The 11,642-nt window shown below is 63.2% G+C and overlaps 1 protein-coding gene across 2 annotated transcripts in view; it reads left to right on the forward strand.

Annotated features, from left to right (window-relative positions):
* Positions 1-4,742, forward strand: part of EEFSEC (eukaryotic elongation factor, selenocysteine-tRNA specific) — a 242,339-nt gene extending 237,597 nt beyond the window's left edge. For both annotated transcript variants that reach the window (XM_002713149.5, XM_017343713.3), the window contains exon 7: positions 4,193-4,742. In XM_002713149.5, coding sequence (XP_002713195.2) covers positions 4,193-4,383 — 191 coding nt within the window. In that variant the 3' untranslated portion in view covers positions 4,384-4,742. The remainder of the gene's footprint in view (positions 1-4,192) is intronic.
* The last annotated feature ends 6,900 nt before the right edge of the window (positions 4,743-11,642 follow it).

Consider the following 11,642-nt stretch of genomic DNA (forward strand, 5'->3'; position numbering starts at 1 on the left):
CACCTTGTCAGCTCTCCCCCTTTCCCATCGGCCTGGCCCTGGTCTCAGGCCCAGCTCCTCCCAGCTGCCGCAGGCCCCCAGACCCACCGTGGCGACCTCAGAGGGATGCTGTGCTGCCTGCACACCTTGGGACCCGTGGGCTGTGCAGGGCAGCTCCTCGCCCTGGGGGAGGGGAGTGTTCAGTCCGAGAGCCCACCAGCTAACTGTGCCGCCCCCTGACTGAGGGAGGTCACCTCCTCCAGGCGGCCCCTCCTGCTCTGCAGCCCCTCATCCAGCCTGGCCACCTCGGTGTCTGCCCCAGCGCAGCTGCCAGGCCTGTCTCAGCGCCCCAGCCTGGCAGTCGGCAGCGGGGCGCGGAGCCCGGAAGCAGCCTCCTGCTGCCTGCCCCAGCTCTCTCCGCCCAGCTCCTGCAGCCCCTCCAAAGCTGCTTTCAGCAAGGGAAGGACTGGGTGGGCCTCCGAGAACAGTGACCCCACACTGCTTGCAAAGGCTCAGTGTCCACTGGGGGGTGCCAGCCACCCACCTGTGTGGAGGCCCCTCTTCTAGCCTCACCCCTGCAGTTGGAGGTGATTGGCCAGCCTTTGATGGCTATGTCGGAGCGGTAGCCACCAGGGCTTGGGGAGCAGTTGAGTCTCCCACATTCTTCCCTGATTACCCTTGGCCAAGCCAAGGCCGGAGCAGCCTTCAGCCGGTCGTGCCTTGGTGTGGAGCTGGCGCTCAGGGAGAAAGGGCCAGCCTGGCCCTGGGAGAGTGTCCGCAGGGGAAGCCACAAGTAGCAGCGTCACCCCTGGGTCATGGCTGCCCTCCCCCACTGCATCCTGGGGTCCAGGCTCGAAGTGGAGCACAGCAGTTCCAGGAACCCCAGGGCTGGGGAGGAGAGAAGGGCCTATTGAATAACGAACACGAGGGTGGGGCAGGGGCGGCCTGGCGTCTGAGCCGAGCCATCACGTACAGACGGGGTTTCCTGTCCTGGATGCAAGGGCTCTGTTGGGTTGTTTCCTCCCTCGGCGTCATGCACACCTGGGTGTGTATGTGAGCATACCTGAGAGTGTGTGTGTGTGTGACTACACCTGGGTGTGTGTGAGAGCACACCTGAGTGGATGTGTGTGTGAGAGAGCAGACCTGAGTGTGTATGTGTTAGTACACCTGACACTGGGTGTGTGTGAGAGTGAGTACACCTGAGTGTATATATGTGAGTACAACTCAGTGTGAGAATGTACACACTGGATGTGTGTGTGAGAGAGCACATCTGAGTGTGTAGGTATGAATATACCTGAGTGTGTGTGTGCACACTGTGAGCATACCTGGATGTGTGAGAGTACACCTGAGTGTGTGTGCACACTGTGTGTGTATGCATACCTGGGCATGTGCGCATACGCCTGTATGTGTGTGTGAGCCTAGCTGGGTGTGTAAGAGTATATCTGTGTGTGTGCACAGCTGAGTATGTATGCACAGCGTGTGTGTGTGAGCATACCTGGGTGTGTGTACGTATGCCTGGATGTGTGTGTTAGCATAGCTGGGTGTGTGTGTAAGAGTACACGTGAGTGTGTGTGCACACTGGGTGGGTGTGGCAAGCCCTGCGGCTCCCTCACGTGAACACACTCGGCATCAGTCATTGCACCTCGGCCTCGGAGCAGCCCTGGGACCGCGGCCAAGCCGCTCACCTCTCCGGGCCTCAGATGCTCAGCACTGTGATGGGGGGTTAGTCCCCCGTGCTGCACGGGCTGCTGTGGGCACACTGTTAGCCGTCTCTCAGACTGCTGTTGGATCCCATCCTGGGGGTAGATTTCTTGGCTCACACTGGGGAGCTTGTCCCTCTCGGGCTCTTACCAGCCGGATTAAACACCTGCTGTGAGTTCCTGGGAGGCCAGAGAGGTTTGCCGCTCGGCCACTCGCTCACTCACAGAAGTTGCTGCCGGTGGCAGGGCCATGGCAGTCCCTGCCGTGGGAGAACTTGTCACTTGACCAGGGTCACAGCAAGCATGGAAATCAGGAAATTGTCGCAGATGTTACAGGTGGTAAATAGAGTGGGGAGAGGGGCCGGGGACCTGCCAGGTGTGGTTTTAAACCAGGTGGTCATGATGGCCTCACTGAGAGGTGACGTTCGGACAGTGACTCCCAAGCGGTGGACTGGGAACACCGAGGCCCCATTGCAGGGGCCGGCGTGGAGGGAGAGGCCCAGCGGCATTCTGTGGGACTCCCTGGGATGCTTCTGAACAAGGTCCAGGGGAATGGAGGGCAGCAGAGCAGGCCCAGGACGTGGTGCCGGGCAGGCTGCACTTGGCTCACCTGCTGCCTCCCTCTCTCACTGGGACCCCGCGTTAGAGCCCAGCTCCCGCAAAGCCAGCGCGTGGGGCCCCCCAAGGGCGTGCTCAGACCCTGTGGCTCATCCCCGTGGCTGCTCCCTGTGTTTGTTCTCAGTGGGGCCCCGGGGGCAGCTCACAGCAGCGCCTTCGCTGCCGGCGAGAGCAATGTCCTCTCCTTGCTTGCACTTTTGCCGTCCAAGTTCTCTCGTTGACTTGGTTACTGTCTGCCCCTTCTTCCTTTGTGTAATTTTACATTTTTTTATTTATTTATATTTTGATTTAATTTATTTGAAAGGCAGAGAGATGCACAGAGAGAGAGAGAGACCTTCCATTAACTGGTTCATTCCTCAAATGCCCACAACAGCCTGGTCTGGGCCAGGCTGAAGCCAGGAGCCTGAAACCCCATCTGGGTCTCCCACAGAGGTGGCAAGGACCCAGGTCCTTGAGCCATCACCTCCTGCCTCCCAGGGTCTGCATTAGCAGGAGGTGGGAATCAGAAGCAGAGTCAGAACTTGAGCCCAGGCATTCCAATGTGGGTTGTAGTTGTCCCAAGCAGTGCCACAACTATGCTGCCAAGCGCCCAGGCCTGCTGCTTTTTAGACCAGCAAACTGCACAGGAGCCAGGCCCTGGCTTGTGTGCTCCCCACCGCATGTCTCCCTTTCCTGCAGGGCTCCCTGGTGTGACCCCAGGCCCTGCGCTACCGCGTCTGGTCGAGTGGGTAGCGGCTCCCACCTCCCAGCTCCCAGCACCATGTTGCACTCTTCACCTCCCCCTGTTTGCCATTCACTTTTTTTTGAAAAAGGCCACTGGGGGAGCAGCAGCTCCTGGTGACGTTGGCCACCCACCCAGTAGCCCAGGCAGCATGTGCACGGGCCCTCTGTCAGCCAGGCTTTCTGGGCATGGTTACAGACCACCCCGGAATGGAGCAGAGGCAAACAACCTGCCATCCCAGAAGAGCAATTAAATGGCCACATCGTCACCCGTGCCAGATAGATTTTCCGGCTCTGCCTGCTCTGGGCAGCGCGAGGTATGCATTGTGTGTAACGAGAGCCATCGCGGGTGAGATGGACCGCCGATTGGGCCACGCCTGTCTCCCAGACGCGCCGTCAGACCTCCTGGCACCAGAGGGAGACACGCCGCCCAGGCCATTTGTCAGGGTCTGGTGCCAGCCACCTTCTCTGTTGGCAGAAGGAAGGCCGGGACTCTGATTCAGGGACTCAGATACCTGCAGGCCTGGCACCCGCTCAGGAGGACTGGCCCAGGGCCCTCTGCACGCCTGTGGACCCGAGGCTGCCGGGCCCCCACAGGGGCGCACTGCCCGCAGGAGGACGCCTTCCCCTGCCTACAGCCCCTCAGGCCCGCCATGTCGCCTGCTCCCCTGGAGCTCTGTCAGTGTCTGCAGCAGGTCCCGTCCTCCAGGGGACCGAAGCTCTGAGACGGCCGCCGCCGCTCACTTCCACCCGCGGGGAGAGACTAGGCCCTTGGAGCAATGGGGTCTGCAGCCAGCCTCCCCAAGCATCCAGAGCTCCAGGGCTCACAGCGCCACTGTCATCAGAGTCCCTGGCCCAGCAGGTTGGGCAGGGCAGGAGCCAGAGTTGCCATAGGGTGAGGACTGAGTTCAAATCCTGGCTCTTCCTGACTTGCTGTGGGGCCTCACACTGTCCCCCACCCTTATTGTGCCTTTGACTTCTCCCCTGTGAAAGGAAGGGTGGCCAGGATGACTTGCCCTGCCGTCTGGCTGACGTAAGGCGCACCAGTGTGCTCTGGCCCTGGGGTCCCCGCTCAGGCTGGCGGGATGTGGGGGTGTTGTTGGGGGGGCTGGACTCAGACCTCTTGGCACTCACTTGGGGTGGTGGAGTGACGGAGTGTCCTCTGTGCCTTGCAGGTGGCCTCAGCCCCGAGAGCAAGAAGATCCTGATGGCTGCCGTCAAGAAGCGGGGCCGGGCAGGCCGTGGGGAGGCGGCCCCGCAGGAGGAGGCGGCCGAGCGGCCCGAGCCCACACAGCACGTGGCACTCAGCCTGTCTTTCAAGCGCTACGTCTTTGACACCCACAAGCGCATGGTGCAGTCACCCTGAGTTATCCAGTGACCTCCCCTAGGGCCACGTTGCTGAGGCCCACGCCACGCTGCAGTGCCAGATGCCCAACCAGATGTGCCTCAGCCTCCCTCGGCTCCTGGGCTTGGTGTTCGGCCCCAGTGAGAAGCCAGGGCTTGTGGGGAGTGATGTTACTGGTTCAGGGCTGGGAGTCTGTGCCACTGCACGCTTACAGCCTCCCACCCAGGACAGTGGGCAGGCCCAGCTAGGAAAGGGTGTTGGCCAGAGACAGCCAAAGTCTGTCTCCCAGGCTGTCCCAGCTGTTGGCCATCTGGGGCGAGACTCGGCCCGAGTCTGTGGACAGGTACTGGACAGCCGCAAATAAACGTCCTGTGGCCCCACCCGCCTGCTGCTCTCTCTCTGGTCTCATGCCCCACCCCAGGTCTATCCCCAGGGGATGTCAGAGGCGTCGCCAGGGCTTCTGCGGGCAGGGCTGGGCCCCCAGCTCCCCAGGGAGCTACTGGAGTCTGCGGGGCATCGGGCTCCTCAACTCAACCAAGTGGCTCCCAGGGCATCCTGGGCCTCCAAGGAGAATAGGGGTGGGTGCTGGGGGGCAGTGGGCTCCCAGCCAGGGCAGAGTGAGGTGGAAGAATGCTCCTTCCTCCCTACACCAGGAGTCCCTGGGCCCCTGCTCTCAAGTTCAGGGACCACACACTCCCCAAGGGGCAGAGGCAAGGGTGGTTGGTAGCAGTGCCCCGTGCAGAACCAGTTGTTGGGCAGGAAGCAGAAACGTGGGCCCTGCCTGTGTCCACCTCTGTCCTGACCTGTACCCACAGACCACCCAGCAGCTCGGGGCTGTGGACACTCAAGAAAGGGTGAAATGGTGGAACCGACTGATTGTGGGGAAATCAAAGCTTTTAAAGACATTTGTGCAATGAACAGATGTTCAGGCGTTCCTTTATTTGGCCTCCAGACGGACGCAGAGGCCTCCCTTTTATCCCGGTAATCGGTGCATTATGCTTTAATTTGCAAAAATGGCATTAAAAATATTAACAGAGGCAGGTTGCGATCAAATGACTTGGGGCTGTTAAGCCCCAGAGCCAAAGGCAGAGAGGAAAAGGGAGCGACGCCGCCGTGGAACATAGCGTCCCTGTGTGCGGTGGCCAGGGAGCCAGGAGGCCCCTAATTAAATACACCAGCAACAGAGCCCGCCCCTCTACTTCCAGGGCCAGCAATGGCAGCTGGCCCAGCCACCGTTGGCCACCTTGGCCCAGACCCGGGCAGCGAGCAGCACTGAGAGCCGGGTGGGGGGACCTCGGCCCCTCGGCATCCTCAGTGTGGGGCACGACCCGGAACCTCAGTCTCCCCCAACCTCCAGGCCACCTCCTCCCTGACCAACAGGTGAGAGGTTGACCCTCTCAGTGCCCCTGGGAGGTGGGACATCAGGAGGCCCTGGGCTCAGTCACAGGTCCTGCCCTGTATAGTTGTGTGACCTGGGGAGCCATTATGGTGGGCACGGCTGGGTGGGGGGCGGGAGCTGACGTGCCGAAGGGGAGAAAGGGCTGGGCAGACACAAAGTACACTTGGGAACCCCCGCCTGAGCTCAGGTCCTGGCCCCTGGCCCAGCTATGTGAGCGTGGTCAAGTCCCTAACCCCGTGCCTCACTGTCTCCATGTGTAAAATGGGAACAGCCACGGGGCTGTTCTGGGGTCATGGGACTTGCCAGGCACAGTGCTGGCCCCGTGTCAGGCCCCTGCAGCCCTCAGGAGGTGACACGGGCAGCCCCAGGAGCAGCGCAGCACCACGTCAGCCAATTTGTCCAGGCACGTCCACCCCCACCTCTCCCCATCTCACCTAAAAACAGCACTCCCCAAATCCCCAGGAAGGAGGCAGGCTCGGGGGGAGGGGGCACCCAGAAGGGCAACCCAGTGCGTGTCTCTGAGGAGCTCCCAGGTCCCCCGAGTGTGGAGCAAGGGCCCGCCAGTGCGGCCGGAGCAGGCACAGCAGCCGTTCCAGGAGAGGCGGCTCCAGGAGAGGTTCTATCGGGCCTGGCGTCGGGGGAAACCCGAGCGCCCATTAGGAGGGTCAGGCCAGGGCACACAGCCTCAGAAGGGGAGCCCGAGACATGGATATGTGTGACCCCTTGCCTGGCCCTTGAGGCCTTGAGGGTGGCGCCTGGGGAACCCGGGCAGCCCCGGGCACCAATGGTTTAGGAAGAGAGCCACAGTGGGTGGAGCTGACGGTCACTGGATAAACTTACCATATCTGTGCAGGTGGGGGCTACGCGCCGACTTCATAGGGGCCGTGGAGTGGAACTGGGATTTGAACCCAGACTTTGATTTTAGAGCCTCCCACGCCCCCCAGTGCCTTGGTGTGTCCTTGGAGAAGAGGTACCCTCTGGGACCCTGCTTTGGGCCCAGGGTGGGGTGGGGGCAGGGGCCATGGAGAATGAAGTCATGGACAGGCACCCTGCCACGGGCTGAGCAGGGGGCGGCTGTGATTGGCAGGCCCCCCGACCAGCGAGGCTAATGCACCAGCAACAAGATAAGGCTTATCTAGAAATGTCCCTGGAATCGAGACTCTGATGGAAACAGACTTCTGGGTTAATATAGTTTTGATAGATAACGTCTAGTAAACGGGAAGCCCTGGGGGCCCAGGGCAGGAGAAGGGGCAGCTTCTGTTCTCCTAGGCCCCTGCCCTGGTCTCCCGCATGCACATGCATGTGCCATGGTCTGGCAGTGTCTGGCTGTGTGGCCATGGCCGTGGCTCTCAGGTGACGTGGTTGTGTGGACTCTGTGTGGGCTCCGGAAGGGCCAGGCTATCCAGATGGGGGTCTTTGCTGTGTCTGTGTGGGCCTGGGGCATGCAGGGTGCTGGCACACATGTGCCATAGGACCTAGTGGGACAGGAGCAAGGTTGGTCACCAGGACACTGACAGCAGGCCAGGGCCCTCTGGTGGAGCTCCCCTGGGGTTGACCCAAGCAACAGTCCACCTCCTTGTGCGGCTTAGCCATTCCCAATCTCCTCCTGGAGGCCAAAGCCAGCTCCATGGGTGGCCCCCAGCTCCTGGCTCCTCCTGGTCTCTCCTCTGGCTCTGACCAGGATGACGGAGCTGGTTTTGGGGGGGAGGGGCTCTCACCAAGGGGGCAGCTCCAGGAGATTGGGAGTTTGCCACAAGGAGGAAGGGTGCTGCAGGTTGAGGGCTGTGGCTCGGGGGCACCCTGGAGCCTGCTTGCCTAAGCAGGGGTGAAGTCATGGTTCCCCGGCTTCCCCACCCTGCTGTGCCTCCAGGAGCCTCCACACGGGCAGCCCTGATTAAAAAGAGTAATTAGCGCTTGGCTGATAACAGAGTTGAGCCATTAATTAACAGCTCAGGCAGCACCCACCGTGGCTGCTGAAGGCGGGGCGTGCAGGGCACCCCCACACACTGTCAAGAGGAGGCGTGGGGCCCTCATTGTCCCCAGGGGCCTTGAAGGCTGCTGTGCGGGCAGCCATGGAAGTGCAGGGGGTTCCAAGGGACCCCCTGGCTTCCCACTTGCAGGCCCTGGAGGTGGGCGGGGCCAGGGAGTGCTGCCAGAGGGGGCTGAGGCCCAAACAGCTGAGGACTCTGGTTGGTTCGTGGTGCTAGGATGCGGGAGCCAAGAGGCGGGGCAGGCTGAGGCCTGGAGGAGGAAGAGGAAGCTCCTGGCAGGTCTGGGTGGAACCTGGGAAGAAGCCACGTTTAATAGAGGCCTCGCGCCAGCACTGAGTGCCACAGCAGGGACAGAACCATCCTGCCCCGCCTCACAGCCAGGGGCTTGCTGGCTGTGCAGGGGGGCTTGGAGGGCTGCCCGTGGCCCTGTTGCCACATGCAGCATAGCCATGGGGCTGCCCTGCACCCCACCCCCACCCCCAGTCAGGCCGGCCAGTGGTCACATGGCCCTGGCCCTGGGGCCTCCCTGCCCTGACAGGCATTGCTCAATCGCGGCCCACTCCCTTGCAGTCACAGGCAGAGAAAGGCCACTTCCCACGCTGCAGCTGGGGCTCCTGATAAAGGCCCGGCCAGGAGCCCAGACTGACCTGGGGCTGGGGTACCAGGCCAGCCACAGGCCACGCCCCTCAAGGGACACCCCAGACAGCATCCCACAAGGTCACCTGTGGGGAGGAGACTCCTTCCCCAGGGCGGATCCCAGCAGGCCCTGGGGTGAGGGCACCTGGGCTGGCACTGACTGTCCCAGTAACAGGGTTCTGGGGGGCTCGTGTGGTGGCTCAGCGAGCCCCTGGCTCCTCCAGCACACTGCCTCTGTCCCTTCCCAGAGCACCTGGGCTCCAGCCAAGGTCTAGCTCACTCTGCACACCCTGAATAGGCCCTCTTAGGCAGCCCCCTGGGTGAGGGCAGGGGGGCTATGGGGTCTCCTTACCTTCAGGGGAAGCCAGCGGGCTCTGGTGAGCTCTCCCCTGCCATTTCCTCTTGGCGCCTGCAGCCCTGCGCCCCCATGCCCTGCCACACACTGCTGGCAGGGGCTCCCAGAGAGAGGGGCCCACACAGAGGCCTTGCAAGCCCAAATTTCCCAACGGCTCCCGAGCTGGGGCTAGAGCAGACCAGAGACCAGTTCCTGACCCGAGGCTGCCCCTCCCAGCTCATCCCCCAAGACTCTGCCATGTCAGCTCCCGTCCCTGGACCCCTGGTCGCGACCACCAGCACCGTCACCAGTCATCACTACCTCACCAAGCACCAGCATCAGCACTGCTCGCCTCGTCTCTATCACTCACCTCACTCCGTGACTAACCTCCATCACTGCCATCACGGAGTAACCACCACCACAGCCATGGCCGCCACCGCTGCCACCACCACCACCGTCATCACCATCACCACCACCGCCATTATCATCACCAGCAGCACCATCAATTCCACCACCACCAGTGTCTCCATCATGGGTGTCACAAGATACCTGCTCAGCTCTAGGGCCGACAGGAAGGAGGGGAGGCAGTTGGGCCAGGAGGGGCTCGTGTGACGCCTAGGAGGCACTGGGAGTGGAGCCAGGGCCGGGGGTCAGGAGGAAGAGGTGGTGGAGGCAGATGACTGGGAATGCTTAGGGGGTGGAACCTGCTGGCCTTGGCACTGACAAGGGAGCTGGGAGGGGCGGAGCCAGGAGCTCCAGTCGACCCCTGCCTCCCCGACCCCCTGTCGCTGGGACACAGAGCCCGGCAGGAGGAGGGGGCTGGGCTGTGGGAAGCCTCTGCCTGAACGGCTCTGGAGCTCAGGGCAGTGGTCTGGGCCGCAGGCAAGGAGGGGTCGTCAGCCAGTGGGTGCAGTGCAGGGAAGACAGGGCCTCTGAGACCGCGGGCAGGGACTGGAAGCAGGGATGAGGGCCCAGCCCCGAGTCAGTCATGAGGCTCAGTAGCAGCCAAGGGGCTGGGGAAAGCTTGGGCACCAGGCACAAGGAGCACTGTGCAGCGCGGGGCACCCGGGGCAGCAGTGGACACCGCTGGAGGAGCCCAAGGGCTGTGGATGCCGGGCAGCAGGGCAGGGCCTCGGGGCAGGCTCTGGGTGGCAGTGTGGGTGGGTGGGTGGGCACCAGGTGTGGCAGGAAGAGATGAGCAGCTCTCTTCCTGGTCAGATGGGGACGGGCGATGGCCCCAGGGCGGCGGCAGCTCGCTGGTTCAGTGTTCACTGGTGGGGGGGGCCTCCCCAGGGATCCCTGCCAGGGACCCCAGCTTCTCCAGGCTTTGCCCGCTGCTCCTCTCCTCCCACCTGGCAGGGTCCGTGCAGACCAGCAGCCTCTCTCTGGGGCCTTAGACCAGCCCCGCCCCCTCAGGCCGCAGGGTTCCCCTCCAGACGGCTCTGCCAACATCAGCTGATCACGCATCAGCTCGTGTCCCAGCCCTGCTCAGAGCAGAAGGGACCCCGCTGCTCCGAGGAAGGAGTCCCGGCCAGGAGGAGCCAGCCCAGCCCAGCCCCACCCTGCACAGCTCCCCTGGTTGGTGGGGGGAGGAGCAGCTTGGGGACCCCCACCTCCTGGAATTGCTCAAAGGGAAAACTGAGGTGGGGGAAGGGTGAGTCCTCGGCCCTGGTCCCCTCCCCCCCCAGCCCTGGGAGCTGTGTGGGGAAGGTGCCCATTGCCAACTCAGGCTGGGCGGGAGCAGCCCAGACCCTGTGGCGTGCAGCTGAGGGTCTGGGGGCAGTGCCCACGGACAGCCGGGTGGGCTGCTGATAAGGAGAGACGGTTGTCACAGTCCCGGCACCCCTGATAACACAGACAAGTATCTCCCGGTGGCCGGAAGGCAGGGGCAGCCCTCACGTCGGGTAGAAACACCAGGCAGCAGATTCTCGGCAGAGCCCACCAGGCGCCCCGCAAGGTGTCAGGCAGCCGCCGCACGCGTGCAGAGAGGGTACCTGGGCCTGCAGCGGGAGGGCCACACTGCGCACGCCCCATAAGGCCCACTCTCTCCCAGCCAGTGCCCTCTCGGTCCCGGCAGCCCCCAGCACCCTCTCCTTGAGGCTCCCTGCTCGCCCAGCCCCTCCCACCCAGCGCCACACCCTGCACCTGCTGTGTCCTTGCCACCAGGCACAGGTCACCCTAAGAGTGAGCAGCCGGCGGGAAGCGAGGGGCCCCCATCACAGGTGTGGGGCGCAGGCTCGGGGAGGGAACAGCCCCTCAGCAGGTCGCAAGTGCGGAAGGCCAGGCTTTGCTGGCTGCACACCCACGGCTCCCCCTGCCCTGCCCCGCCGTCCACAAGCAAGGATGCAAGGGACCCAGCGTGTCACCAGGCTCTGGCTGCAACCATAGGGAGCAAGGCCCTCTTTTCCGGCTGGGATTACAGAGCTCGTGGGTGTGAACCTGGAGCCAGTGTGGCCATCTTGTCACCATGAGGGGACAAAGGAGTGGCAGCCACGCGGGGAAAGATCGAGGGAGACTTGAAGGGAGACCGATGCCTGGCCGGCACCACCCGAGCCTTGGGTGACTAAACTGCTTAAGGAGAGTCGCCTGCCTCAATCCCAGGCCTAGAACTCCTGCTGTGGCCGAAGCCTGTCGCCATCAGGGCTGTGCTTTGTGACTGGGCGGGGGCTCATGGGCAGCTTCCTTCGCTGCCCAGCAGTCTGGGGCCGCCCTGGCGCCAAGTGCAGCTGCAGACACGGGCCTGGGGTCCCTGGGAACGCCGTGACTCCTCAGCCCTCTCTCTGAGTCGTTTGCTGTGGCCCCTGCTCCCTCCCCAGCTGCACTTTGTCTTTGCCTCTCCCCCCTACCCCCACCCCCCGCTCGGAGCCTCATGGATTGCCCCCTCCCTGCCCAGCCTCCCCAGCCCCCGGGCCTGTTCCCA

The sequence above is a fragment of the Oryctolagus cuniculus genome, chromosome 10 (genome assembly GCF_964237555.1).
Source record: "Oryctolagus cuniculus chromosome 10, mOryCun1.1, whole genome shotgun sequence".
Classification (NCBI taxonomy): domain Eukaryota; kingdom Metazoa; phylum Chordata; class Mammalia; order Lagomorpha; family Leporidae; genus Oryctolagus; species Oryctolagus cuniculus.